The following is a 27,830-nucleotide window of genomic DNA, read 5'->3' as shown; positions in this document are numbered from 1 at the left end:
TTCTAAAATGTGACTACTTAATGCTTAATGCATTTAAGCAACTGAGGTGTTGTGGTATTCTGACAAAGGTTGAAAGCTGAGTGGTTACTGAGATATTTAGTTAATCAGAATCGATTGTTTCATTAGGGTTCACTAAGTTTCTACGTGCCTTGAGAGGGGAACAGTATCATAAGAAATTCGATCATGTAGATACAAAGGTGTCAGAAAAAAATCAAATGACCTATCAAAAGTATATTCTCAAGTTTGTTCATACAGTCATAGAGTCTTACTGTGAGGAAGTACTGCTTACTTAGGGGAAGCTGGCCTGACAGCCTAACTGGTCCATGCTGACCAAGATGCCCATCTAATTTAATCCCATTTGCCTGAGTTCAGCCCATATCCATCTAAACCTTTCCTATCCAAGTATCTGTCCAACTCTGTTCTAAAAGTTGTTATTGTATCTACCTCAACCACTTCCTCTGGCAGCTTGTTCCATATATGTCACACCATCTTTCTCTCAAGTTCTAATTAAATCTCTCCCCTTCCACCATAAATCTATGTCCTCTAGTTTTTGATTCCTCAGCCCTGAGTATTCACCGTATCTACACCCATCATGATTTTATACACTCATTGGATTAGGGGGTATGTTGAGCAGGAAGGAGAACATTAAGATACTTTGTGGAGACTTCAAGACCAGCTGACTGAGTGGGCAAGAATGTGGTGGAATGCAGATTATTTATCAAATGGTGAGAGATTTGTGGGTAATATTGATGATCACAAGAACATGGGTGTATACAGGTCCTGAAAGCCAACATGAGGTATAGCAAGTGATAAGGAAGGCAAATGGAAAGTTGGCCTTTATTCTGAGAGGATCTGAATAAAGGAGGAAAGGTACTTTAATATATCCATGTCAGGCCTTGATGGGACCACATTTGGAAAATAGGTCACCTTAAACAAAAATGACATACTTGTGATAGAAAGAATGCAGAAGGTCATGAGACTGGATTCAGAAAGTGTTGATAGATGAGGAGATCGAGTGGGATCAGTCTGCATTCTCTAGTTTAGAATAAGCAAGAGAATATTTCATTGAAACTTACAAAATCTGTATAAGGCTTAGCAAGCTGGATGTAGGGAAAACGTTCTCCTGGTTGAAAAGCCTATGGCCAGGCATGACAGTCTCAGAATAAGTTATAAATCATTTATGACTGGGATGGAGAGAATCTACTTCACTTAGAGTCCTTGGAGTTGTTTATCCTGGAGGTGGTGAAGGCTCAATCATTGTGTTTGTAGACAAACAGCACAATAAATATTAAGGGATTCAACAGATACGGGATAATGGAGGAAAATGGCATTTAAGTAAAAGATCATCCATATTCATAATCAAGACCCACTTTATATAAATATGATGGGATATATAATTGAGGGTGTCGACCTAAAGATGACTAAGTAAGTTGAATTCATTTAAATTACGTTCCTTTGTTTTCAGATTTATGCTTTGAATCCACACATCAGTTAATTTTTCTGTGAATTCAACCCTAATGGCCAGATAAATGACTTTAAAAAGGATCAGAATCAGAATCAGGTTTAATATCACCAGCATATGTCGTGAAATTTGTTAACTTTGCAGCAGCAGTACAATGCAATACATGATAAATATAGAAAAACAACTGAATTACAGTAAGTATACAGTGCCTATAAAAAGTATTCAACCCCTTGGAAGTTTTCATGCTTTATTGTTTACAACATTGAATCACACTGGATTTGATTTGGCTTTTTCTGACACTGCTCAACAGAAAAAGATTTTGTGTCAGAGTGAAAACAGATCTCTACAGATAAATGAATTACAAATATAAAACACAAAATAATTGATTCCATAAATATTCACCCCCTTCAAGTCAGTATTTAGTAGGTGCAACTTTGGCATCAATTACAGCCTTGAGTCTATGTAAGTAAAGGCATCCGTTAGTCTTGTGAGACCATGGATCTGCGCCTGGAAAGTCTTCACTCTCCAGGGCACAGGCCTGGGCAAGGTTGTATGGAAGACCAGCAGTTGCCCATGCTGCAAGTCTCCCCTCTCCACGACACCAATGTTGTCCAAGGGAAGGGCATTAGGACCCATACAGCTTGGCACCAGTGTTGTCGCAGAGCAATGTGTGATTAAGTACCTTGCTCAAGGACACAACACATGTTGCCTCGGCTGGGGCTCGAACTCACGACCTTCAGGTCGCTAGTCCAATGCTTTAACCACTTGGCCACGTGCCCACATGAGTCTGTGTGGATAGGTCTTTATCAGCTTTGCACAACTGGACACTGCAATTTTTCCCCATTCTCCTTTACAAAACTGCTTAAGGTCTGTCAGTTTGCATAGGGATTGGAGTGAAACAGCCCTTTTCAAGTTCAACCACATCGTGAGTGAACAGTCCTTTTCAAGTCCAACCACAAATTCTCAATTGGATTGTGATCTGGACTCCGACTTGCCTACTCCAGGACATTAACTTTGTTGTTTCTAATCCATTCCTGTATAGCTTTGGCTTTATGCTTGGGGTCATTCTTGCTGGAAAACAAATCTTCTCCCAAGTCGCAGACTGAATCAGGTTTTCCTCCAGGATTTCTCTGCATTCATTTTACACTCTACCTTCACAAACCTTCCAGTGCCTGCTGCAGTGAAGTATCCCCACAGCATGATGCAGCCACCACCATGCTTCACGGTAGGGATGATGTGTTTTTGATCATGTGTGGTGTTTGGCTTACACCAAACATAGCGTTTGGTCTGTTGGCCAGAAAGCTCAATTTTGGTTTCATCAGACCATAGAACCTTCTTCCAGCTGATTTCAGAGTCTCTCACATGCCTTCTGGCAAACTTGAGCCGAGATTTCATGTGAGATTTTACAACAGTGGCTTTCTCTTTGCCGCTCTCCCATAAAGTTGTAACTGATGACGCACCCGGGCAACAGTTGTTGTATGCGCAGTCTTGCCCACCTCTGCCACTGAAGCTTGTGACTCCTTCAGAGCTGTCATAAGTCTCTTGGTGGCTTCCCTCACTAGTCCCCTTCTTGCACAGTCACTCAGTTTTTGAGGATAGCCTGCTCTAGGCAGATTTACAGCTGTAACATATTTCTTGATGATTGACTTAACTGTACTCCAAGAGATATTGCGTGACTTGAAAATTTTCTTGTATCCATCTCCTGACTTGTGCCTACAATAACATTTTCACTGAGTAGATTGGAGTGTTCTTTTGTCTTCATGGTGTAGTTTTTGTCAGGATACCAACTCACCAGCAGTTGGACCTTCCAGATACAGGTGCATTTCTACCACAATTAACTGAACCACCTTGACTGCGCATGGTGATCTCCATTTAACTAATTATGTGACTTCTAAAACCAATTGGCTGCACCAGTGATGATTTGGTGCGTCATATTCAAGGGGGTGAATACTTATGCAATCAGTCATTTTGTGTTTTATATTTGTGATTAATTTAGAACACTTGGTAGAGATCTGTTTTCACTTTGACACGAAAGAGTCTTTTTCTGTTGATTAATGTCAAAAAAGCCAAATTAAATCCACTGTGATTCAATGTTGTAAAAGAATAAATCATGAAAACTTCCACGGGGGTGGTGAATACTTTATGTAGGCACTGTATTTATGTATATTAAATAGTTAAATTAAAATAAATAGTGCAAAAAAAAAGAAATTAGAAAATAGTAGTGAGGTAGTGTTCATGGGTTCAATGTGCATTCAGAAATCAGATGGCAGAGGGGAAGAAGCTGCTCCTAAATCGCTGAGTGTATACCTAAAGCAGGGGTGGCCAACCTTTTACATTCCATGCATCAATTTTTTCACACACAAGTTTAGATGCACCATACAACTCTTGTACCCCCATTCAATTCTTGTAAAAATGTTAATACATGTATAGACATAATTAGCATTTTTACATGATATATTGATTTAATATAAGAACAAACTTTATTCACCTTAATAAGACTTTTGAGTCTATTTTGATTTCGCCAAGCTTTTAATATATTTTGACTTCTTTTGATTTCTTCCTTTTTCTATTATGTGAGAAAGTGTTTTCACAAACAATGCACAACAGTATGTTTTTCAACATGTAGAAAGATGTGTTCTTTTAGACCTAATCCTTCCTGTTTTACAAACTTATAAAGATCTAACACCTCTTCTGCAAGTTTCCTTGATGAGGCTTTTGTTCCTATTCTGCAAATGTTCCAATTTAGTCTCGCATAATTTGCAAGCTAAGATAGCCAAAGATAAATCAATTCATGTTAGTGCAGGAAAGCAACAAAATCTAGAAACTAAACTTCCCTTTAGTAAGTTAATGATGAATGAATTTAAATTGTTTCCTCATTGATAAGGTGTAACTCTTTGCTAATTTATAAGATATTCATGCAAGAGCTACTCAGCCTTATCTCTTTCCAACTACTGCAGTTTAAGAAGTGGTGATTTGCAGAACTGATCACGTGAACTCGATATGCAGCTACTGTAATTGGACAAAAAAACAAGTTCATGTTCAAATCAAGTAGAGAATTGAAGACTAGGCCACAGGGGAATTTCTGCTGAACCACTTCACTGTTTTTCACAGCAAAAGGTTTAAAACATTTTTTGTTTTCAAAATTGTGCTGAATATTTTATGTATCCAGAAATAGTTTCAGGGTTAGTCTGAACAGGGACCAAGGACTGAGATGGTTTTTGTACAGCAATCCGACTGTTATGAAACGGGTTTTTATTGGGGAGACGTTTCCTTGCACATTAGAAGCCTTTGCAGATGCTGTGAATCCTGTAGAGCTGTTAATAAAAAAAAACTTTTGGTCAGCTCCACTTAATACGTTAGCGTGCTATTGCATTTGAAACAGTGCCCATCATTATCAATGTAAACATACACACAAGTTCAATGACACTGAGAGTAGGATATACAATATAATGTCTATAAGCACAAGCTCTCCCTAGGGCTGTATTATTTCACCTTTCCTGTTCTCGCTTTATACAAATGTCTGTACTTCTGCAGACAAATCCATTCAAATCCTAAGGTCCGCGGATGACACGACTCATGTCTAATACTGATGTGACCTGCTATCAAACAAAGGTAGACTGTCCTGCAACATGGTGTGCTTGTAACAACTTGGAGCTTAATACTATCAAGACAGTGGGAATAAGGATTGACCTCTGCCCCCCCTTTGGATATTAACGGTCAGTTGTGTCTGTAGTCGAGTTATTCAGATTCCTGGGGGCCACCATTACCACCACTGAACAAGCACGTTACTTTCATCACTAGGAAAGCCCAGCAGATATTGTTCTTCCTGTGCCAGTTTAGGACGTATCCTGATGAATTTTTACTCACCCATCATTGAGAGTGTTGTGACCACCTCTATCAACGTTTGGTTTCCTGTCTCCTCCACCTCCCTCTCCAAGCCCAGGTTGCAGTGAGTGGTCCACTCACCAGTGAAGATCATTGGATGTAAGTAGCTGACGTTAAAAGACCTGTTCATCGCCAGAGCGAAGAAGAGAGCTGAAAAAAAATTACTGCTGACTCCATCCACCCTAGCAGTCACCTATTCACTGAAGCTTCTCAACAAAACTCACTCAGGTGTAATACCTTAAATATCCCATGCACAACATCCATTAAATGGTCTTTCCTGCTCTCCTTGTTCTGTAAATGTAGCTATTATGTAGTCTGTTCATATGTTTACATTTATTTATGTTTGATTATTGATGTTTGTGCTCATGACTGTTTTCACTATTGTCTTGTAAATTGTTGGTTGCTATTGTGTTGTCTCTTCTGGTATTGTCCTGTATTTTATGCTTGGCACTGAACCACAATCAATAAAGTGATTCTGATCAACACACACACAATGCTGGAGGAACTCATCCGGCCAGGCAGCATCTATGGAGAAGAGTACAGTCGATGTTTCAGGCTGAGACCCTTCATCAGGACTGGAGAAAATAAGATGAGGAGTCAGATTAAGAAGGTGGTTGAGAGGTGAAACCGGGAGGGGGAGGCGTGAAGTAAAGCGCTGGGAAGCTGATTGGTGAAAGAGATGAAGGGCTGGAGAGGGGGGAATCTGATAGGAGAGAACAGAAGACGATGGAAGAAAACAAAGGGGGAGGAGCACCAGAGGGAGGTGATGGGCTGGTAAGGAGATAAAGTGAGAGAGGGAAATGGGAATGGGGAATGGTGAAGGTTTGGGGGGGGGGGACATTACCAGAAGTTCGAGAAATCGATGTTCATGCCATTAGTTTGGAGGCTACCCATACGGTATATAAGGTGTTGCTCCTCTAACCTGAGAGTGGCTTCATCTTGACAGTAGAGGAGGCCATGGACTGACATATCAAAATGAGAATGGGAAGTGGAATTAAAATGGATGGCCACTCGACTTCATCAATTTTTCTCCAACTTCCACCCTGCCCTCAAATTTACCTGATCCATTTCCGACACCTCCCTCCCCTTTCTCAATCTCTCTGTCTGTATCCCTGGAGGCAGCTTATCTACTGCTGTCTATTATAAACCCACTTACTCTCACAGCTACCTGGACTACACCTCTTCCCACCCTGTTACTTATAAAAATGCCATCCCCCTTCTCGCAATTCCTCCATCTCCACTGCATCTGCTCTCAGGATGAAGCTTTTTATTCCAGAACAAAGGAGATGTCCTCCTTCAAAGAAAGGGGCTTCCCTTCCTCCACCATCAACACTGCTCTCAACCGCATCTCTTCCATTTCACGCACGTCTGCCCTCACTCCATCCTCCTGCCATCCTACCAGGGATAGGGTGCCTCTTATCCTCACCGACTACTCCAACAGCTTCCACGTTCAGCAAATAATTTTTCGCAACTTCTGCCACCTCCAACAGGATCCCACCAACAAGCACATATTTCCCTTCCCCCACAACTTTCTGTTTTCTGCAGGGATCACTCCCTACGCAACTCCCTTTTCCATTTGTTCCTCCCCACTGACCTCCCTCCTGGCACTTATCCTTGCAAGCGGAACAAGTGCTACACCTGCCCCTACACCTCCTCCCTCACTACCACTCAGGGCCCTAAACAGTCCTTCCAGGTGAGGCAACATTTCACCTGTGCAGACATCCCACCTCTCCTGGAAGTTCTGGGAGTCTCCCGCATATTGATAGCGGCTCCCTGATGCCCACAAATTATATACAATATCCTGGAAATCAATTTTTTTGAGAGTGAGTGAGTGGGGGGGGGAGGGGAGAGGGAGAGAGAGAGAGGGAGAGAGAAGGAGAGAGAGAGAGGGGGAGGGAGGGAGAGAGGGAGAGACTGAGACTTACTTTGTGCTAAGTAGACCTGTCAGTTTTCTCTGTGGGCAGGCTTTACAGTCGACCTCGCTCTCTCTTTCATTGTCCATCAGTTCAGTTTAGTGTCCTGCAGTGCTGTGGCAGAGTGTTCCAAAAAAAGAAAATGTAAAACATACTTCACCCCAGACTACACTAAAGTGTACCCCTGCCTAATAGGGGTCAAAAATAATGACAGTGTTGCTCTCTGCACTGTTTGCAACAGTGACTTTTCTATTGCCCATGGTGGGTTAAATGACTGTAAAAGACATGTTGAGGTGAGTTTAACAGGTGCCATTCATTCATTAGCATAGCTAACATTATTTAAACGAGCTGGCTATCTGCTAAGGAGCTACTCTATTGACGTCCTATGTGCTGAGGCCAAACTCCTTGTAGACTTGCTTAAAGTTGTAATAGAATAAAAAAACGACTCCATGACGCCATGATAAGTTGAGATTCAAAGAGCTCTGCCAGTTGATGAAGCTGCTTTTGGTGCTGCCAAATTCTAATTGTGATGTAGAAAGGGCATTCAGCATGGTGCGTCACATTAAGACAGAATTCAGAAGTCAGCTGTCTCACAAAACACTTGTGAATCCGATGTCTTGCAAAATTAACAAATTCATTGACACAGACTGCTGAGGTTGAGACTTCTGGCAAAATGCTCAAATCTGTCAAGCAAGCCACATCACAGTGCAAGGAAAGTTTGAAAAAGAAATAGAAAAGCTATTTGTATTAGCATTTAGCTATTAGCATTGAGACTGCCAACAAAATACTCAACAAGGAATATATATCTGTGTGTGTGTGTGTAAATAGTTTCAATATGTGATCAAATAAATTATTGTGTTCTTTCATAATCAAATGTCCTGTATACATACACCCTTGGAGGTCAACCCGGGGGGGGGGGGGAATATGGGATTGCGGGAGGCGGGGGTGATCGTGCTACCTCCCTGAAATGAGTTTTTGCAGGGTGGGATGTCTGCCTGTGAGCCTATTGGGATCATCTACAGAATCCAGTGCTCCAGGTGTGGACTCTTATACATAGGTGAGACCTGACGTATATTGGGAGATCGCTTCACTGAGCACCCACGCTCCATCCATCAGAAAAAAGTGGGATCTCTTAATGGCCACCAATTTTAATTCCACTTCCCATTCCTATTCTGACATGTCAGTCTCCTTCTGTCCTCTCCTATTAGACTCCCCCTTCTCCAGCCCTGTATTGCTTTCACCAATCAACTTCCCAACTCTTTGCTTCATCCCTCCCCCCTTCCGGTTTCACCTTTCACCTTGTGCTTCTCCCTCCCCTCCCCCCACCTTCTTACTCTGACTCATCTTTTTTTCCTCCAGTTCTGTTAAAGCACCTCGGCTCAAAACGTCGACTGTTTACTCTTTATCCATAGATGCTGTCCTGGCCTGGTGAGTTCCTCCAGGACTTTATATGCGTTGCTTGGATTTCCTGCATCTGCATATTTTTTCTTGTTTGTGAAAGTGAATCTGATTGAAGGTTCCGCAATTAATCGGCACCTTGTCCCAAGCCAATTTCTTAGAAGAGCAATTATAGCTACAAAGTCACAATCACACATTATTACTATTGGAAGCTTTGCTGGGTTAACATTGTAGTTTTTCTTTATGAATTTGACTTTTATTTAGGGAATCGTAACTCATACGCCTGCGTTAACGACCTCGAGAAAAACCGTCGACACAAAGACTCACGCACCCAACCATTACCGTCAGTGGGGCGCGCAGCGACCGAAGACATTTGTTTGACTGCGCACGCATATAACCGAAAACCCGGAGGGGCGAGAAAGCCCCCTCCCTCGGTGTTATCACGTGATCGTACATGCGCACAGGGCACTGCTGGGACAATTCAGTAAGGGAATCAGGTGATGTTGCGGCAGCAGAAACTGAGGGGAAGGTAAATCTTCTCCACTCGTCCAGCTAAGAGTTAGCTTCGAATTGATGTCTACTAACGTTGGCGGGGCGATCCCAGAGGGTGTGTGGAAGCCAGAGACGTTTTGGGATAAGATCGTGTTTAAGGTGAACCAAGGGCTCTGGGGAGGTGATAGGCTCGGGCCCGGCTGGGTCGTGGAGTGGGAGGCTTCACCTGTCCACCCCCTATTCTCAATCACCTCTGCTCCCCACCGTGACACCCTCCTTTACTCGTTTTATTTTTTTCTGTGATCCATCTGTTAAATTAGACAGGAGAGAATGTGTAAAAAGAAAAGGCATTGTTCAATGAATTATAAATACGCAGTTGAGCTGGTTGGTGGTGTTAAAATGCGTTATATTGTCTGCGTATAATTGGTTATGTAATCTTATGTAGTCTAGGTTAGACAGTTCTGTTTTGCATTTGAAGATCCAATGAGGAGTTCACACAAAAAAAGACCCAGTTACATAATTATTGCATCTGAACGCATGAAATTCTACACGCAGTGAAAATGAAATAAAATCAGAGATAATCATCGAGCTCAGAATAAAATAGTTAACGTTGTATGTCCGTGACTTTTCATCAGAATTAGAAGCATTTTTGGTTGTCAGAAGGAAGGGTGAAAAAAAAACCAAAAGGAATGTCAGTGAAAGGGTGGGGACGCAAATGGGTTGGTATCTGCCGAGAGAGGGTGTTGGAATTAATGCTAATTGCAGCCAATTGTCGGAGGTGTAAATGGAGGTATGAAAAGAGAGTTAATACTGCGTCTGTGGGATACAGAAATAAAGGGGAGTAGTAAAAAATCGTATCAAGTTGGGCAGTATTTATGAGCAGGAAAACTGAGTTAGCATTTCAAGATGACAACATTGTTTTTATATGAAAATTGTGAAGTCTAGTTGTCTAAAATTGTTCAATTTAGTGATGGCTGTAGAATACTCATAGAGGATGCGATGCTGTTCCTGGAGTTTTGCTGGAGCAGGGAAAGGTCAAAGAATTCAGAGTGAGATTGGTGAATTGGTGACTGGAAGTTCTATCACTTTCTATCTTTTGTTTATTGAATACATTTTTATCTGCAAAGGCAATATTGGTATTTTCAGCATTGGGAATGTCACTAATCTAGATGGTATAGATTAAGCTAGAAGCACTGATGCAATAACTTAAATTAGTTTTGTATTATTTTAAATGTTGGTTTTGGCTTTGAACTAGTTCCTAACTATACATTTGCTTTGTTGATTGGAACACCTTCTTCCACTTCTATCATTGTCCATTTATGTCTGTGCCTCCGCTTATCTGCTGAAATCCTCACTACATACAGGCTCTGATCACTTGCCTTTACTTGGCCTGATGTTAGGTCCAATATCATTGGCTTTCATTAGCTATCCTTGGAATTGTGTGCGAGATCTCAATGGTGGCTACGGTTTTGGGAAAATAATGTAGAAATTCCACCCTTGGAATTTCCTAATCAGCTTTAATAGAAAGCAAAGCTGGGGGTAGAGAGAATCTGCTGATGTTGGAAATCTTGAGCAAATCATGCAAACTGCAGGTCAGGCAGCATTTATGAAGGGAATGAACAGTTGAAGTTTTGGGCTGAAATGTCAACTTTGGCTTGATGTTCCACCAGGTTTTTTAAATGTCTCAGATCTCCAGGGACATTTATGAAAACACCTTTGTCAAATGCAGTGATGCAAATCAAAGCATGCACACTTATAAATCATTTGAATCAAACTAAATGGTTGAAATATGGTTGAACATAACAAATACATAAAATATACATAACCTTCCCCTTGGCCTACCTAATCATTAGGTTTGTAGATCATTTGAACTTAATACACTGTCTAATCTGATGCTCTATCTGAGCTGTAGCGGAATCTGAACAGCTATTTTTCCCAGTGAAATGTAAGACAATATGTGCAAATAGTCGAGAATTTTTGAAGATTCAATAGTTGAAAGTTACCGGTTACATGTGGCATCCATACATACACACGCACACGCATGCATACACACACGCACACACATTCTCTTCATCTATTGGTCTTGAGTTGTTTTGCCTACTTTGGCTCTTGGACTTTAAATGCCTTAACTGTTTAGCCCTTAATTTTCCAGGCTTCTAGCTTTGGCTTTATGTGCATCCTTCAATTTTAGTCACTATATTTGACTAACCTTTCAGTTGCTTATTCCCCAAACCCTGCAGTTTTCTCCTGAAATGTCACTGCCATTCTATTTTTTTCTGGTACTTCAATTTCCTTCCACGTCCCAAAGATGTGGAGATTGGGAGATGAATTGGCTGCTGTAATTTGTCCTTAATGTGTAGGTGAGTGGTTGAATCTGTGGAAGATTAATAAACTAGTATAAGGTTGATATAAAAGTGAGTGTTTGGTAGTCAGCATGGCTTTAGTAGGCTGAAGGGCCTGTTTCTGTACTGTATTTCTGTGATTAGGATGCTCCTTAAAACCATCTTTTTGACAAAGCCATTGGCCACCTGTTTCAAATGTTATTTTGATGTGTAATTACTTTTTTAGTAGATTAAGACATTTGTACAATGCATATTGTATGACTTATTAATGACTTGCTGTGAAATAAACTTTATGTAGATCAATTTTATATTTCTATGATTTGCATCAATAATGCAGAGGTCAGATATGTCAATTCTTTTGCAAGTATTTTAACAGAGCTTTCTGTTTATTTAAACACCATGAACAATTAAGCATTCCATCAAACTGAATTAAGAATAGAAATTGTACATTCTACTCCGACGCTTTGTGGTTACAAATCTTTTCAAGATAAAACGATACTAAATTAAGTAATTTACAAAAGGGTAAAATAAATTTTATGCAATGTATGAAAAACATTAAGTTTTAAGGAAGTACTGAGATGGGAAGATTTATAAGGTATAAAACTGTTGTAGCAATCAATAGTGAGGAACAGGAACTTGTTTCAATTATGAGAATATAATCTATATGAATTGTATAATCAAGTCATGTCTATAAAGCATCTGAATACAGCAGTAGCATTGACTGAAATCTAACAGCACTTAAGTGTTTTTGTAAGTTTGTAGGTAAATAGTAATTTTTACATATCATCTTTCTTTCTAAAGCAAATTATCACATTGAAAATACTTGATAGCACTGCAGTGATCCACCATGGGAGAGCTTTTCCGGAGCGAGGAGATGACACTGGCACAGCTTTTCCTGCAGTCAGAAGCTGCTTACTGTTGTGTCAGTGAGCTCGGAGAGCTTGGAATGGTCCAGTTTCGAGATGTAAGTTGATGATTTCGTTTCCCTAAGTGATTATATAACATGACTGTGAGTACCACCTAATTGTCTTTGAGAGGCTGATGTAGCCTTCCTGCTAATGGAAATTACTGTTTACTCTTGATTCTTATCTTGTGTGCTTTATATTTAATAGGTTTGGATGCTTGTTTGTTTTATATTTGTATGCTGTCCTGTGTTGCCTAGAGTTTTTGAACTGGCTATTTCAGTCTAACAACACTGAGAAAATAAATATTAAGTTGGACTGCCTTTGTTATATATACAGTAGATCAACTGGATTCCCGTTTGCTTTGAGTAAACTGAAATGGAGGTTTATTTCAAAATTCCTAGTATTTCTTTCATTTGGATATCCAGTGCTATAAAATATTTTATCACTGGAAGGACTTATTTAGTGCCCCTTCGGCAATTGACAACTATCAGTTCGGGTGCTTTGACACATTCGCACAAAGAAAAACCTTTTCTGTGCCTTTAGTTTGGTGCATCCACCCTGATGGTTACGTCGGTAATCTCTGGTGCAGGGAATTATGAATACATTAATAAATCCTGCTCTTTTTTAGTTTGTTCCGTTTATTTAGACTCTGCATCCATTGTATTCCATAGATATTTCCTGGTATTGACTAACAGAATTTTAACATGTAAATCTAGGCTTTGTAAATCAAACAACCTTTAAAATTGTAATTTGTAAACATCTTACAGAAATTCGCTCAGTTAATTTAGTTCATCTTCTTCCTTGTGCAGTTAAATCCAGATGTGAATGTATTTCAACGCAAATTTGTAAATGAAGTTCGTCGTTGTGAAGAAATGGATCGCAAACTCCGTTAGTATCTGTAATGAATTTGACAGGGACCTTTGTCACTTAGTTACAATACTTGAGGTATAATATTGGGGAAGTAGCTATGTTGTTCCATTTTTCATATTTGAAATCACTTCTGTAATAAGTATTGAAAGCAATGCACAAGTCTTAACATTCATTTCTATTTAAAATACCAAGGCACCAAAATGTTTTTATTGAGGGAACTTTTCTTGCAGCCAGAAATGAGTTTGAGAATGAAGAGTGACTAAAGTATTTGTTTAGTGGTGTATCATCTATCTTTTGATTTGAATAAAAGATGATGCAAATCAAGCAATTGGTTGTTGTTTTTTTAAAAAAAAAATCCATTTAATTGGTTTCAGGTTTTGTTGAAAAGGAAATTCGAAAAGCCAACCTTACAATTTTGGACACTGGAGAGAATCCAGAGGTTCCTTTTCCTCGTGACATGATTGATTTAGAGGTAAGCAGATCTAGATTGTCTTGTATACAATCTGTTCAGAAGTTAGACTTTAATAGTACAGAAAATAAATTTTGTTTCCTGATAGACTTGAAAGAAGAGATTGGTTATGCTTGTCTTCACAATAAGTAGATCATGATGACGGGAGACTTTTATACTATGAAGCAAAACGCCTTGCTTTATTTGCTCCATTCACCCTCATTTCTATTTGAGTTTGAGAGTTGAGGTTCTTGTTAAAATAATTGTGGTACTGGAGTAGTGATGTATGTTCTTAAAGCTAATAATTTTGTGTAATAACTTACTGACTACTTTGATGGGAACCTTGCAGTTGGTGGGGTTCCTAATGTGGGTTTCCAGGGTGCTGTAGATGAATCCTGGATGAGTAACTGAAGTTCATTTTGTAGATGATGCACACTACCACCACTAGTGGTAAATTGGTTGATAGGATGCCTGTGAAGTGGGCTGCTATGTCCTGGATAATGTCAAACTTCTTGAGACGTTGGCACAACATTTGATCCAGGCAAGCCGAGAATATTCCATTATGTCCTTGATTTCTGCCTTGTAGGTAGTGGGAAGGCCATGGCATCTCCTAAAGTGAGTTACTGACAAGAATAAAAAGCACCTCTAGTTTTTGTGGCCATAGTATTTGTATGATTGGCCCACTACTAGTCATTGGTGATTCCAGGATATTGATGGTGGGAGACTTGGTGATAAGAGTGATTGTATTAGGTGGTTGTTTGGAGATTGTCATTGGCAGTTTTATGGATCAGATGTTACTTCTTACTCTAGCTCTTGGCATATGCAGGTGTGAGCTGATTCATTTACTGGGGAGCTGTAAATAGAATTGAAATATGAAGTTAAATGATGAATAAGTAATATAAATCTATTGTATTTGGCTATCAATGTGATTGAAGCATGCATGATAGATCAGCTTTTGTAAAGATATGTTTAAATTCAACTCGTTACTAATTTTATTTTCAGTTGGGTGTTATAAATTATTTAGTAGTGTTCTTGAGTTGAATAATTTACTTCCAGTATCTACTTGATGGTTTTCTCCCTGCATGCACTAGAATGTGCTCAAATACATTTGAATAACAATTTGAAAGAACTGTGTTGATAATTTATTAGAAAATCTCTCTTTTAAAACATTATTTGCAAAGTCAGTGAAATGTTTAGGGGTTTCATAATTTCCATGAGGCTACAACAAATATAAACTGAGTCCTGGAATGAATTTTCACTTAGTTTTACATTATTGATTGATCTGTGCTGACAATAGCATTTACAATAACCTTCTTAGCTTTAGAGTATAAAACTCTTTGGACCTTGATCTTGAGTCTGGTTCCATTATCAGTTTTGATAAGGTGTTAATTACAATTGGGCAAACAATATGGTGGGGGGGAGGGAAGAGAGGAGGGAGAGTGAAGTTTTGCATTTAGGAACATTTTTTTCTATCTCGACCACCTTCAACCAAGCATGGCTATAAATTTTGACTGACTTATGACATTTTTAACAAAGTTTTAAGTGCATTTTGTGCTAGGCTAACATTATTGATGGTGGGAAGTTTCAATCTTTCTCTATATTTGCTTTGTTATGTATGTGGAAGGTCATAATTAACCAACTTATTTCAGTATCTACTCCAAAGTGTGTAAAATAAAGTTGAAGGCTTTGTGGTGCTGTACTTCAGAGGGCTTTCAGTTGTATTGCTTTCATGGAATATCTTGTCAGGGTCACAGTGTGTGGAGCTAGGGTCAGATGAAATGGCTGTGAAATAGAAACCAAAATGTAAGTCTTTTTAGAATTAAAAGGAAAATGGTTATTAAATTTCAGGGATAAGTTTTGGGACAGTTGTGAGGCATAATACAGTAACACTACTGTCCCAGTTGGCACTTGGATATGGTGCCGAGGTGTTAAACATCATTTCTAAAAGCTTTAGTGAAATGTTAAACTATGCAGTAGCAGCAAATTTAATGGTAGTTTAACATTTCACTAATAAACTCTCAGAAATTATGCTTAACACCGCGACACCATATCAAAGTGTCAAGGGAGACATTAGTATTATTGGACAGATTATCTCCAATATATATTGGTTTTAATTTGTGCCCACACTTTGCTTAAACCACCCAGTTTTCTGCTATACAGTTCTGAAAAGATATTGAAGTCTGGAGAATGGGTGAAACGGTTCAGTGGGATATTAAAAGGTCTTGCTTAAATAAGGAATATTTGAACTATCTGGGACATTACCAGTTATCTTTTTGTTGAAGGGATAAAATATCATCGATGAACAACCTTAAATAATGGAGGAGCTTGCTTGGTTAATTACCTTAGAGCAAATAAGCATAATTAAAGTCAAATTTATTGTGATATGCACAAGTGCGATGAGAACTTACTTTCAGCAGTCTTAGGGGATGGATGGCGAAAAAGAAACTAAATAAATTAGAGCAGGGGTTCCCAACCTTTTTTTATGCCATGGACCCCTCCCATTAACTGAGGTTGGGAACCCCTGGTTTAGAGGAATTTCTTTTTATAGAAGATAGTGAAAATGTGAAATCTACTGCCGCATGGAATGGTTGAAGTAGATAGCATTAGCATTTGACCGGAGGTTGTTAAATGGGGGATGCAAAGAGTAGATGCATGTGTCATAAATGTAGTAAGATTAGGAACCCACTGATGTGAGCAAATTAACAGCAAACTCAGACAATGGTCAGATCATAACCATATAACAACTACAGCACGGAAACAGGCCATCTCGGCCCTTCTAGTCCGTGCCAAACTCTTACTCTCACCTAGTCCCACTGACCTGCACTCAGCCCATAACCCTCCATTCCTTTCCTGTCCAAATATCTATCCAATTTAACTTTAAATACCAACATCGAACCTGCCTCAACCACTTCTGCTGGAAGCTCGTTCCACACAGCTACCACGCACTGAGTAAAGAAGTTCCCCCTCATGTTACCTACCCCTAAACTTTTGCCCTTTAACTCTCAACTCATGTCCTCTTGTTTAACTCTGATTATTTTTTCCCTAAATAGGTACATTTGTTGTATTGGATTCTAGGAGGCAATGGCAGGGCAGTCATAGTTGACATTCCTTATTTTCTGTAATGTCATATGATTAGATGCTTATCTGTAGATGTATCATGTGAACTGCAAACCTTACTGGGTATTTTACAATTCAACATCAATTGAACTCATCAAATAATTGCTTATATCTTACATTCTGTGCAGGATGTAGTGAAATAAAACCTATTATTTCTTTTTTTTTCAATATTTTTATTGATATTATATAAATTGCATGAATACAAATACAAAATTCATAAGATACAAATAAATAATACAAATTACATTACATTTAAATCACAGTAATATGAGCACAGTATCCCATATTCCAAATCAATCATGTAGAAAAAAAGATTGAATTGTGAAATGAAATAAAGTAAAATTATTGTATTTTATTAAGAAAAAATCTACCCCCCCCCCCCCACCAAAATGAGCTGGTTGGTTTACAAAAAAAGAAAAATACCTTACCATATGATATAATAATGGCTCAGATCCATACTTTAATAACAGTTCAAAGATTATGAAAATAATTCAGAAAGGGTCCTCATAACATTAGAAAATCATGTTTAGAATCAGAAATCGAACAATGAATCTTCTCTAGATCAAGGCACAACACAACGTCAGATAGCCATTGAACATGAGTGGATGGGGCGGCCTCCTTCCACTTGAGCAGGATCGCCCTCCTGGCTGTAAGAGACATAAAGGCCAATACCCGCAAATTAGATGGCTTCAGTTTTGTAGCACTATCCTCAATAATACCAAACATGACAGTCAAAGGATTGGGCTTAAAGCTGACAATGAAAAGTGCAGGAAAAAGTTTGAAATACATCTTTCCAAAATTTTTCAAGGCTCGGACACTTCTTCTCATGCACCCTTTTGTATGCAACTAGATGATAAATCCCACTATAGATCTGGTGCAGTGGCTCTTAAAAATAAAAGCCTGGTTGTCAACTATCAAATTGGGTGCATTCTGGTGTTCAGGTGATGTTAACAGTAGTAATGGAACTTGCAGATTTTGTTATTTTCTTCCCCCTCTAGTGTATTACTCAGCTGGTGGCATAGTGGCATCAGCGCTGGACTTCGGGGTGAGAGGTCCCGAGTTTGAATCTGGCCGGCTCCTTTGCATGCTTTCCATCCTTGCCTGGGATGAGTGTTGAGCTAACAACTCTACCTCATTTTAAAAAAAACCTGGCGAGGGATGGGCTCCACCAGGTTTCAAATGCCCAAGACATGCCGTACGAGGAGCATACCAAAAAGATCGGTGCGAAAAGCTTGTCATGACGGCGCCCCGACGACCCCACCAGGAGTTAAGGGCGCACACACACACAGTGTATTACTGGAATATAGTTCAAATTTAAATGGTGCATTGCTACTGGGCAACCTTATCTCCACTGTAAAATGGTTTAATTTGAATTAACACTGACATTTTTTGTAATGTTTTTCAGGCAACCTTTGAAAAACTGGAAAATGAACTGAAGGAAATTAATACTAACCAGGAAGCATTAAAACGTAATTTTCTAGAGCTGACTGAACTGAAATACATCCTTCGTAGAACCCAGCAGTTCTTTGACGAGGTCGGATTATTGCACATCTATCCATTTATATCCCATTCCTCCTTGAGGATTAGTTTAAGCTTGCAATGCATGCTTACATCACGGTTGGCCTTCAGTCCATGTTTCTAGTTTGCAGGGTCACTTTAAGAATGCCCATTGCAAAAAGACGTAATATTCCATACCAAGTACATCAAAGAATTCCTAAAATTCATTTGTATGCTGATTTGCCTTCAGCACAAAAGTGCATGATTTTATATTTAGCTTATTTGCTTCTCAGCCTAATTACCTTTAATCAAAAATCTCTTTTAATACTATTTTGAATTGGTAATTATACTGTACTTAAGAGAAATTGATGGGGTAAGAATTAATGCTGTTTTAAGCTCTTCAACTGTTCAATGTCCAAGTCTAAACTTGGGTGTTACTTGTGCTGAATGGGCAAGTGTACTGAATATTGCTTAACTTGTTAGAAAATTTGGATCAAATGTATACTGTACCTATTGCTGCACTTCTTTAAAACAAAAGCGTCTATCTTCATTCTCTGTACATCACCAAAAGCAGGATGATGGTTGATGCCTTTCTTCATACTGCCTGTAGAGCAAGCAACTCAGCAGATTGCTGGCTATTTATGGGAACAAAAGACTTGTCAACATTTTGGGTTGAAATCCTACATCAGTCCCGATGGAGGGTTTCATGCTGGAACATCAATAATTCCTTTCCTCCTACAGATGCTACTTGACCTGCTGAGTTCCTCCAGCAGATTGGTTATTGCTGCAGATCCTGGTATCTGCAGTCTCTTGTGTCTGCCTGTAGATCAACATGTTCCAGAGTGGGACTAGTTCTTACCCCCCTCCCCCAATCCCCCTCCCTCCATTCCTTTTGAACTTGTTATCTCTGAATGTGAAGGCTGATCTCACAAGCCCAGATGATCCTGAAGATGAACACTAAAGCCTTGAGTGAAGCAGTGGGGTAAAATCGTGAGAGGTCAGAGCCCATGAGAGCTTTCTGGGAATGTTGAATTGGCCCTGTCCCCAACTTGCTGTCAGAACATTGAAGGCATATTAAAATTCAACCAGTCAATATGTTTTTTGCATGCAGCTAATTATAATCTCTTAACATAATGATTGTAAAGTAATTTGCATTCTTTTTATCCTTGTAGCTCTATAAACTGTCTCTTAAAGTGAATGGTCTCAAGGTCCTGCACTAGCTGTGTGCTGCAATACACTTCTGCTTTTGGAGCCCATTGGGTGTCCAGTAGCAGTTAACAGTTGAAAATTTGCTGACAGAGCTTAGCCAGTAAGTTATGGACTTCAGTATCAGTACAAGAATCCTGATATTTGTGAGAACTCAACCTGAGAAATACTGAATGTTTGATGTAGGGCTACTGGCTTTTACCAGCAAAATCCTGGCCATTATTTCTCTGAATTGTATCTTGTCATATTGAGTGGCTAGATATTCCCACTTGAACATTATTGCCAACCCTTTGTCCAAGAACTTATGAACAGTTATAACCAAAATTATCATTGGATGTCACAAAAGGAGGTTATTTTTGGCTGAGGAATGTTTGAAGAACATGAACTACGAAAAAGTGTGAATGAAAATAAAAAAAATTACTGATGCTGCAATCTGAAATAAGAGAAAATGTTGGCAATTTTCAGCAGGTCAGGTAGCATCTATAAAGAGAATATTTCTGATGAATGACCCTTCATCAGAACTTGTTTTTGCACATCTCCAGTCATTGATTTGAAATATTAAATGCTTCTCTCTCCACAAAATTCTGTCTGACCTGCTGCGTATTCCCACCATTTTCTTTGGCTAGAAGTAATGACCATCATTTGATCTGTTTGCAATTAAAGTAAGTGAACTGGCATACTGTTTTGCCAGGATGTTTCTCAGTGCATTGGTGCATTAACCTTCTGGATCCTCTACAGTATAAAATACAGTCTACCCCTGGATTTTCATTGATCGCGGATTCCAGCTAATAATATTGATCAAATAACTCAAAAAAAAAAAAAAAAAAAAAAAAAAAAAACACAGCTAAATTAACATTGTAGAAGCAGGTCATTATCAAGCAACAGGCATCTTAAGTATTCTGTTGTGAAATTTTAAAAATAAGGAAGCTAAATGACATTTTACATGTTATGAATTAGTTAAAAACCAACCTACACTTGGTCTCCCATTCAGCTTTGTATGTTGCTCACTGCTTTTTGTAGTTTTGAGATGTAGTGCATAAGACTGACATGCACATTTGAAGAGTTTAACACCCTAATGTCACAGGGAGTTCACCTGTGATTAAGATAAATACTGACATAGATCTGCACAGTAATATGCAGCTGCTAATTTGAAAATTATTATATATATCGTGGTTCAGTGTTTTGTTTTTAACTGAAAATCCTGAAAATAGATTGGAAATTGGAAATTACAAATTACAGATTTTCAAACTGTGAAATTGCCTTTAAGGAAGCAGGTATTTTTCCTCTGTGTATAAATGTGATAGATCTGGCGGTTGTTTTGGAAAATTTCCATTTTTCAGCTGTTCAGAGTGTTTTTAACTGCAGTTGTTTCTGGCTATAAATTTTGATAGATTCTGAAAACCATTTGTGAGTGAGTGCAAAATAGTTTACTTGTTATGCAGCATTCCATCTACTATGGGGTAAGGCTGAAGGAAGAAGCCAGGACAGATGAATATGGGCCAGGCTTGATTGTGAAATCCAAGGCTATTTGGGTTGGGGTGGGAACAGCTAGTATAATAATTGTTGCCCAGGTAGAAATATAAAGATCACAAACGAGAAAATCTGCAGATGCTGGAAATCCAAGCAACACGTGCAAAGTGCTGGAGGAACTCAACAGGTCAGGCAGCATCTAGGGAAAAGAGTAGTTGACGTTTCAGGCCGGGATCCTTCCTCAGGAAAAATTTTTTTGGCAATTTTCCAAGTCACCTGAAGACTAGTTTCCAAAGCAGAATTTTTTCAACTCTCAGCTAACATCTTATCTATAAATTTGCTTTTTAGTATAGCCTCAATGATGTATGTATAATGAAATCATGGTTCTATTTTGCCTTCCTGTGGAGTAAACTGTAGTTAGTACAACCTTTATGTTGTTTGCATATCATGTTCACATATCAACCTGCTCATTACAATTTTTGGATGTGATAGCATCAAAATGCATTTTATTTCCTAATGTTAGCTCATAAGATTTGATCTTGGCATTTTTGTTTCTAATATACATCCTCCGAATATTTCAACTGCAGAATCCTACTGTACTTTGAAACAGTGTTTGAAGTAGAAATTCTGATTTTTTTTTCATTTTGAAAATGTTCTATCTTTGTAGAGCAATCAAGTAGAGTATTCCTCTCTAAAACTGGGTAGCAATATTGAACTTCCAAAAGACATCTGAGGAAAAATGCCTGTGAAGAATTTTATCATTATGATCAGTGAATACCATAATTTATTGATTTAATTGAGCAGTACATGTTTTCAATTGACTTTTGGGATGATCCTTCAACAAAAAATTGTATTGTATGTACTCCTTGTAACAACTGTAAAGCCAGTTTAGCTGGCCAGTGAAGGATCAAGAATATGTTAATCATGTTTGTCCTTTTCCCAGTCTTCTGTTTCTTAAAAATAGGTAGAACAGTAACAACGGAAGAGCTAAGTTTTGAATCATTCAGCGTAAGCAGCATTCAGTGCAGGAATCTAAGGAAGACTGGAAAAGTAACAGTTAATGGCATGCAGATTCCCATCCCTCCCTCCCATCTCCGAGTTTCCTGTGAATTTTTTTTCTTTTGCTTTCCTATTCTGCTTATTGTTTTGAGTGAACTGTCGCAAACTTAATTTGTGTTTTTTTTTCTTGACCATTTTGGAAAAATTCCGGACTGTTTCATGGTTGGTCTCCAATAAAGAACCATGCATCAATAAGTTTTTTGTTAACAGGCATCTCCATTCCTGCACTTTGTAAGCTAGTTAATAATTTGCATTTAAAGATAAATCGATAATTGGCTAATTACAATGCTTTTTTTTTGGTATAACTATATTGGAACGTGGGGCTTAATGGTGGAGATCAATCTCAGAAATAGGGGTTGTGATGTACTCTGCAAAGATATTTTAAAAACTTCATGGAATGATTTACTGTGCCTTTCAAATTGGCTGTTTGAGACTAAATCCCTTATGCATGTCCATTGCAAAGTCCTTGAATAGTTTTGAATATCTTTACCAAATGGTCTAAAGTAAATGAGTATTCTCTAAAGATTATACCTGCCTAAATCTGTTTTCCAACTTTGCATCAAATAGCTCTTTTCAGCCATTTTTTTACATTTCTTCCTGTTAAAGGACAAAATTGTTCCTCTGACCTAATGACTTTAAATACAATCATTTTGTAAAAATGCAGCAGGGATTTAATAATAATCATATTGACATATAGTTAGTTGTATAGTCTTTGCTTCTTAGTTATAAAACTGCAGTTTAAACAAGTGCCTCTAGCATTTGTTGGGCTCTTGCCATAAGATGGATTCTTGCCTCCCCCACCCCCCCTGAAAAAAGATGTATGGTAAACACAGTTTCAGTTTTGCTGAGTATTACAAAAACACATGATAGTGGATTTAGCAAATCTATACTAATGAAAAACTTAAGCAAGGCTTATAATCTGCAATATGAGTAGCATAATGTTATCTTTAGAATATTTCAGCTAAGGTTCTAATGTAACATGACATTGTTACTGCATTTGCTTTCTATTTTCTCAAGTGCTTTTCAAAGTAAATTGTCTAGGTGAACTAATCTGTCTTTTTCTCTAAACACCTGGATCTTCAAAAAGGATTAATTTATCTGTGCAACAGAGGTATTGAAATTAGTCATTCAAAATCTAGTGCACAGTGCTAACACTGCACTGTTTGCATTTCAGATACATGGGCACTGGTCAGATCCTAGGCACAATAGCTTGTATATACGTTAAGTGTCAAAAGATCCAAGATCAACTGGGGCACTTCTTTAGTTGTCCTGAATTACATAGCGAAAGAATAATATTAGCTGTCTCAGCTCTTTGCTGGTATTTTGGAGAAGACCAATTCAGGAATTTCAGATCTATTGTATTTTGGGGATGGATTGAAGAACTGCCACTTCACCTTGGGCATTAACCTGCATTAGTTTGTAAACCTTGCTAATTGACACATGCTGGTGGATTTGGTATTCTCTAAATATCTGGAGTAGTTTTAATTGACTTTATGATGCCAACTTCTAGACTAACAGGCTTATGTTATGGTTGTCTCAATTTAGAATTAATCCTTAGTTACTTCAGTTTTCATAGAATGCGTATGAGGGGCACCTGCTCTACTATATAATTTAGTTTGATCTTAAAAAAAACACCTATTTTACAGTACAAGGCAACCCTTTTCTTGCCTGTAAGTTTGTTTTGAAGATTTTGTTGTCATGAATGTAGGAGTTGCATTCCACACCTTTTGTAAATTTATTGCACATCCGTTAACAAGTCGTGTGTCATTCAATATTAAACTTTCAAAAAATCCATTGAATTCCTAGCTCCAGTTTCTCATCAACATTTTTTTGAAAGCTTGTCAGGTTTTCCCGAAGGCTCTTGTGACTAGTTGGTAGAGAGACTGGCAAACTCATCTTTATCTCCTGTATTTTCATCCAGCTATGATTGTTGGAATGAGAGTTCTATTGCTCAGAAATGCAAGATTCATATTGAAAATCAATGCCTTAGGAGGTGGTGGTCATATGGATGGTGACAGATAGTTTCTCTGAGGCTAGAGTTGAGGCTGATACTCAACTTCAAATTTGGATGTAAAAATTGGGATTGACGGTTGGGACCTCTATAAAGAAATAGCTTAATATTTGGTTGTATTTAGTTAACAGGATTCAGTGTTAACCTGTGCTTTGATAAACATAACATTTTACTAGTTACATGTATTGGATCTTCAAGTACCTTTTTCACAAATTTTTAAATAGTCTCAATTTTAAAACGCCAAGTAAAACAATGAAATACACCAGAAATATGGAAAAAATCAGACTAACCTCACTGATTTCCAAATCATTTCTTTGCATGCCAAGAACACCTTGTCATATTCTTCCTCTGGCTCAGGGTGGACCTCAACATTTTTGTCAACAGCTTAAAGGCTAAAATTAATTTCCCATTATATTTGTTAAGTCATCATTGCTGCTCATGGCATGATGACAGATTCAAACTGTATAGGCGATTATAGTTGTCCCATTCATTGCCGAAATCTAGCTATCATCAGTATTATAAACGCTGTTCCCTTTCCATTAGTCTTGCTCTTCTTGTATTTTAGACATGATGACCAGTAGTTCAACACTTTTGAATTAGTTGAAAGCCTTCTTGAAATCAACTATGCTAAGATACAAGTGCAATTAACTAATGAGTTTGATGCTAATAGTTGCAAATCAGGAAGATATGTGTACTGATTTAAAAAAAAAAGTTTTATTTTTCCTTTTTTTTAATCTTATGGGCATCACAAACAGAATTGGAAACCTTAAATTACTGTTCTGATTGTGCAGAGGCATAAGTAACCCATCTTAGTGACTTCCTTTGCTTAACCGGTCAGAAAAGGGGCAGCATTGTAGCTTAGCGGTTAGTGTAGCACTATTGCAGTGCCAATGACCCAGGTTCAATTCTGCCACTGTAAGGAGTTTGTACGTTCTCCCCATAACTGTGTGGGTTTCTTTTGGGTGCTTCAGGTTCCTTCATATTCCAAAGATGTACAGGTTAGGGTTTGTAAGTTGTGGGCATGCTATGTTGGTATCAGAAGCATGGCGACACTTGCAGGCTGCACCCAGCACATCCTTAGACTGTGTTGGTCGTTGATGTAGGTGACACATTTCACTATATGTTTCAATGTATATGTGACAAGTAAAACTAATCTTTATTCTTTAAAATCAATTGGGGTGATCATCAAAGTACCTGGACACTTTCAAATTAGGCTTTTTGCCAGTTTTTGAACAAAGATCTATTTTAGCTTGCAGTTTAATACTATTTCCAGTATTTATTTTCAAAAAGATAGCCACAAATCTATTGCATTTAATGGTAACAAAAATGGAGTGGTTGCCAACTTCTAATTTTTTTTCTCAAATATAATTATCCAAAATTATTTTAATTGTGTTTTTGCAGTGGTGGAAATTTAGGAATAGAAAGCTTGTTATTGACAAAATGGAATTATTCAAAAGTAGAATCTAAGCTTTAAACTGAAGCTTCAGGTCAAAAGATTTTGGGAGGGATGCAAGATCTGCTTCATGCTTTTTTCAAGATGTAGTTCCTTTTTTCAAAAAAAAAAACACAACAACCAAGATTTGAGAACATTTAGATCATCAATGTTTAATGACCAAATGCAGTGATTCATAATTTACCTTGGTTCATAAGAAATTTCCTGTTGACAGCTTTAATTTTATTTTTAAACTCTTTTGGGGTTCAGTTCTGATGATTCAGTTGTGATTTGATTGTGTAGGTCACACTAGCAAAGTAAAAAGAATTTACTCTGCATACAAGATGCTCATCTTTCTCTGATCCAAGAAAGACTTCTTGATAACAACATAGCTTTTATATATTTAAAAATAAACAGACTGAGTATAGACCATATGCCCCTACCCCTACCCGAGCCTTCTCCTTTTATCAAGGTCATGGCTTTTCTTCTAATTTTGCCATTTTCCTTTACTGTTCCCATCTTCCTTGGTCCCTGGATATCCATTTAAAAAGTGGATATAATTTTAACAAATATCGTAATTATTGTGCATTCTACTTTATATCATTGCTTTCTGATTTTTTTTCAGTTATGGATAAATGATATGCACATGACTTTACTGGTAATCTTTTAAAAGTCTACATTTAGTATTCGTTATGTCTGAGTACGCTGCAAAGCCTCATAATTACAGTTAAAGCGTAAATTAATAAAGTTGACCTTAGGGAAAATTAGAACATGTACAGTAAAGCAGCTGAGAGTTAAAGCATGTTGTGAGAACAGAGTTGAAGATGTTTCCTAATACATTTTGTGATGCTGTACTAAGCAGTAGCAGTGTACATGTGATCCAGAAGTGCTAGAGGGAGAACTTGAATCTCTAATTCATTGTTTTTCCAGTACTTTAATTATTAACAAACATATGTATCTGGACTTCATGCAAACAATTTCAGATGATTTTTCTTATGAAGTTTGGCCAGGTCAATTGCAGCTACATGTTTCAACCCATATTTATATCAGTTTTACCATCAATAGGTTTGCCCTATGTTTTAAATGTAATAGGAAAGAGAGAATCAGAACTCTAAAATGTACTTGTACTGACGCCAAAATATTAGAAAGAAGTGTTATCATAACTTAAATTGATGGTCTTTTTCTTTAGATTGCTATATTTGATATTTTGACTGATCTCTACACTTTTGTAGAAATGGGATTGTAGGGGATTCCTTCAATAGATGGCTTCAACTATATGAAATAAAGGCACAGATAAATGGACATTTTTTTGTAAAATGTCTTCCACAACGACATTGTAGGCATTCTCCTATGCAGGATACATGTTTTTTAAAATCTGAAGTATTTCTTTCATAAAATGCAGCAAAAACATTAAAATATTTTCAATAATTATCAAGCAGTTGATACTATGTCAGTATCTTTTTGAAATCAGTAAAACAAATTTCCACTTCTGTGGCTCTCTAGCATGCACATCTTGGCGATAGCATTTTGATCTTTCTGATATTCTCATTGGAGATCTTCAGAAATATCCAACTTGAATGAACTTGCTCTTCATCTGTATTCATCAGCTTCCTTGTTCATCTTTGCTTTTTCTCTGTATTCTCTGTATTTTTCAAAGTTTAATGTATATTGTTTAATTAATTTTTTTAAGTTATATTTTAATTTAATTTTCACCTTTTCCTTTTCTCCTGGCTCCTGGTTCCTGGTTCCCCTGCATGCCACTAACTGATTTCATAGTATGTTAATTGATTTGTGAATTCAGGCTGAATTGCATCATCAGCAGATGTCTGATCCAGACCTACTTGAAGAATCATCTTCTCTGCTGGAGCCAAGTGAACTGGGACGTGGTACCCCCCTCAGACTTGGGTAACTCAGCTTGCTATCTAAATATTTTGTGTTTCTAACTGTAGTTCCAGTCCTGTGAAGAAAAATGTATGTTAGAATTATTTATTTAAGAAACATGAATAATAGCAAATGGTGGCAATATTTTGGTTGTAGAATAATTTAGACTGCAAGTAAGAATTTCAGGTGATTTGAATCAGACATAATGGTTAAGTAACTAAAATAGTTGACCATTTTGCTTTTAATTCTAGCTCTTTTTTTTCGCTCGAAATAAACCTCAGAAGTTAAAGCCACTAAGTCACTGGTCATTTTTTTTAATGACACAAGTATGTTCAAATATAATATCTGCAGCGTTGCCAAATGTGCCTTAAAACTGAAAGTTTTCCCAGCTGCTTCTTGGGTTAAAGCGAAATAAGCCAAAGCGAGTGATATTTAGGGATTG

At 37.9% G+C, this 27,830-nt stretch overlaps 1 protein-coding gene and 1 long non-coding RNA gene across 8 annotated transcripts in view; one reads left to right on the top strand and one right to left on the bottom strand.

Moving 5' to 3' along the window:
• Window positions 1–4,007: 4,007 nt before the first annotated feature.
• LOC140191762 (uncharacterized) lies at window positions 4,008–9,084 on the bottom strand. 3 transcript variants are annotated; one of them, XR_011883914.1, is made up of 3 exons: window positions 9,001–9,084; window positions 5,330–5,469; window positions 4,008–4,776 (listed from the first exon to the last, which is right to left on the bottom strand). It is a non-coding gene; the product is annotated as an uncharacterized lncRNA (long non-coding RNA). The 3 variants fall into 3 exon arrangements; XR_011883915.1 differs by having other exon boundaries at window positions 8,990–9,058; XR_011883913.1 differs by lacking the exon at window positions 9,001–9,084 and adding an exon at window positions 7,273–7,368.
• The window catches only part of LOC140191761 (V-type proton ATPase 116 kDa subunit a 1), a 59,357-nt gene continuing 40,146 nt past the window's right edge, over window positions 8,620–27,830 (top strand). Inside the window, exons 1-6 of one of the 5 annotated variants that reach the window (XM_072249479.1) lie at window positions 8,620–8,688; window positions 12,294–12,456; window positions 13,207–13,285; window positions 13,642–13,739; window positions 18,238–18,366; window positions 27,309–27,412. In XM_072249479.1, the coding sequence (XP_072105580.1) occupies window positions 12,340–12,456; window positions 13,207–13,285; window positions 13,642–13,739; window positions 18,238–18,366; window positions 27,309–27,412 (527 nt within the window). In that variant the 5' untranslated portion in view covers window positions 8,620–8,688; window positions 12,294–12,339. Of the gene's footprint in view, window positions 8,689–9,047; window positions 9,310–12,293; window positions 12,457–13,206; window positions 13,286–13,641; window positions 13,740–18,237; window positions 18,367–27,308; window positions 27,413–27,830 lie in introns of those variants that run through there. The other 4 variants (XM_072249482.1, XM_072249478.1, XM_072249477.1 and 1 more) reach the window with 4 other exon arrangements.

Source organism: Mobula birostris, chromosome X (assembly GCF_030028105.1).
Source record: "Mobula birostris isolate sMobBir1 chromosome X, sMobBir1.hap1, whole genome shotgun sequence".
NCBI classification, from domain to species: Eukaryota; Metazoa; Chordata; class Chondrichthyes; order Myliobatiformes; family Myliobatidae; genus Mobula; species Mobula birostris.
Note: the sequence above shows the minus strand (reverse complement) of the source record. Positions and strands in the feature narration are given on the sequence as shown.